At 48.3% G+C, this 2,808-nt stretch overlaps 1 protein-coding gene across 1 annotated transcript in view; it reads right to left on the bottom strand.

Moving 5' to 3' along the window:
- Positions 1–2,802, bottom strand: part of LOC102374328 (zinc finger protein 239-like) — a 6,532-nt gene extending 3,730 nt beyond the window's left edge. The window contains exons 1-2 of the mRNA XM_014522723.2: positions 2,738–2,802; positions 2,166–2,292 (exon numbers count right to left, since the gene is read on the bottom strand). Of these exons, the coding sequence (XP_014378209.1) occupies positions 2,166–2,292; positions 2,738–2,743 (133 nt within the window). The 5' untranslated portion in view covers positions 2,744–2,802. The remainder of the gene's footprint in view (positions 1–2,165; positions 2,293–2,737) is intronic.
- Positions 2,803–2,808: the final 6 nt, after the last annotated feature.

Genomic DNA, 2,808 nt, shown 5'->3' with positions numbered 1-2,808 from the left:
ATCTAACCTCCTTTTGAAGACCCCCAGGGTAGGGGAGAGCACCACCTCCCTTGGGAGCCCGTTCCAGACCCTGGCCACTCGAACTGTGAAGAAGTTCTTCCTAATGTCCAGTCTAAATCTGCTCTCTGCTAGCTTGTGGCCATTATTTCTTGTAACCCCTGGGGGCGCCTTGGTGAATAAATACTCACCAATTCCCTTCTGTGCCCCCGTGATGAACTTATAGGCAGCCACAAGGTCGCCTCTCAACCTTCTCTTGAGGAGGCTGAAAAGGTCCAGTTTCTCTAGTCTCTCCTCATAGGGCTTGGTCTGCAGGCCCTTAACCATACGAGTGGCCCTTCTCTGAACCCTCTCCAGGTTATCCGCATCCCTCTTGAAGTGTGGCGCCCAGAATTGCACGTAGTACTCCAACTGCGGTCTGACCAGCGCCCGATAGAGGGGAAGTATCACCTCCTTGGACCTATTCGTCATGCATCTGCTGATGCACGATAAAGTGCCATTGGCTTTTCTGATGGCTTTGTCACACTGCCGGCTCATGTTCATCTTAGAGTCTGCTAGGATGTGTAGTCATCCAAGTCACAGCCTCTTAACTTGTTCACCAGTATGGGGTGGGATACCGTATCGAAGGCCTTCCTGAAGTCTAAGTATATGACATCCACCCCTCCTCCTGTGTAAGGTAAGGAACGTGGGCAGAAGCTTCCAGGGACCCAGTGATAGAAGTACCTGATTTCTATTATGTCTGCATGGGTCACTAGAGACAGAGTTGAGAAAATTAAGTCCTGGGGGTCAAAGCAGCAGAGGCTGATAAGACTTCCATTACCTTCTAGTGGATCGTAACTGAAGGAGGAGAAAAGGGTTTTTATACAGCACTGATTGAGCACGCTCAGAGTCTTATACATGTGGCACAGGACTCACTAGGCAGGACAGGGCGGAAATCAGAAGCATTCCCCAAGGAACAGCTGGCAGCAAATTATTCTGCCCAAGGGGTTGGAGTTGACATGACCATGCCAAGAAGGGAAAGGGAGATCCCCTCACCAAGACAGGTTGGATATGAAAGCACCAGGGATGACAGGAACCAGGGGAAGGTGGCTGAATGAAATGGAGCAGGATGTTGCACCAGTATTGGTGTATTTGTTTTTAAACTAGTTTGCATCTGTTTTGTTTTAATAATATTTAGTTTTAATTAAGCTTTAGTATAAATCAATAATATTTAGCACGAGTATAGCAGTCATTTTATTTTATGCTTTAATGTACTGATTTTAAGTTGCTACTATGAATTAAGTTTGTTATTGAATCTTTATCTTTTGTTATTTTGTTCTTATATATATTTGGATGTATGGATGAATAAATGAAGAGTGAATGGTAAAGGCAGAGTAAGCTATATATCAGCAAACAAGTTGCCAAATGGTGAATGATGTTGAAGTGGCTGAAGAATCCAGTCTGTACCAGGCAAGGAATAAAGGCAAACAGAAAAGATAAGACTGAAGACAAGGTCTGCAACATCTCAAAACTAGAGACTCCGGACACAGCCTGCACCAGCGATAATGGAAGAGTGTTGTAAAGACACTGATTGAAGAGCACCACCTAAAGACAATGATGCATGAGCCTAACCACTTGTCAGAATGGAAAAGTACTGAGATTTTAGACAAAGAAGCTACAGCATCAGGAAAGGCAGACCAGTCACTCAACACCAACTTGATAACCCCTGTAAAGGAGAGAGACTTAGCAGCAGGAGGTGGAGACTCTGTGAACTTCACTGAAACACATCTGTATTCCCCATTCCTGATCTCATATTAACTAGGCTGCCTACCTAGTGTATAGTATTTGAGCAACACTTTGGTAACTATAGCATCTGCAGAGTAATTGGGAGAGAGAGAGAGAGTGCGTGTGTGTGATCGCGCTTTTGAATACTATAATCAATAAATGTGGCATTTCACCTTATCCTCCTCATAAAGTCTCATTCATTATTTGAGCTAATTGGTAATTTGCGCAACAACGAGATGTCAGTATGAAACACGAGAGATGCCTGATCACACACGGAACCATGGGGAGGATGTGGATTTCAACCCCCAAGGAAAGGCTGACAAGGTCGAGAGTGCAGAGACAGGGAGAAGAAAATAAGCGTCAGCACTCACATGGCTGCAGGGAGAAGGAGGAAACAGCTTTACCCAGAGAAATGAGGGCTCGGCAGTTCCTCAGCATCTGGTACCGATAAAGCCCCTTCTGTACATCCTCCAGCAGCTCCCACTCTTCCCGCGTGAAGTACACAGCCACATCCTCAAAGGCCTCCCGGAGCTGCAGGCAAAAGCATTACCCCATGTGTCTCCTGTTCCAGCTGCCTCCAGTCTGTGCTGCCTGTTTCTGGGATCCCTCTGCGTGACAGTTCTCTGCAGGCTGCACCATGACACACTGGGTGCAAAATCCCCCCTCTTCACTGACACGGGATAAGGCTGCAGCCGTGGACATAGGGGTCCATGTGTCTGTCCTGGCACAGCTTATTTGGCTCCACGTGCTCAGCACTTTGAGGCAGCCGAGGCAACACCTATACAGCCAGGGGCTATCAGTACTGGCGGTCAGTCCATGCAAACACTGCCTGGGTGCAGTTGCAGCCCCCATCACCATAGGCTCATCACTCCTCCTCTCTCTCCACTTCCCAAACTCTTCACAGTGCCCCTGACTCCTCCCAGGTGCAGCCCCAGCTGTTTTTCCCACCCCCAGCTGGAGCTGGCTCCCTGCTCACCTCCATGCTCTCCCCCCGCCTTGCGAACCTGCCCTGCACCTTCTGCAGCTGGCCCCGCAGAGGGCTCAGGG

This window comes from Alligator sinensis, unplaced genomic scaffold (assembly GCF_000455745.1).
Source record: "Alligator sinensis unplaced genomic scaffold, ASM45574v1 scaffold553_1, whole genome shotgun sequence".
NCBI classification, from domain to species: domain Eukaryota; kingdom Metazoa; phylum Chordata; order Crocodylia; family Alligatoridae; genus Alligator; species Alligator sinensis.
The sequence above is the reverse complement of the archived record's forward strand: the minus strand, read 5'-3'. Positions and strand labels throughout refer to the sequence as shown.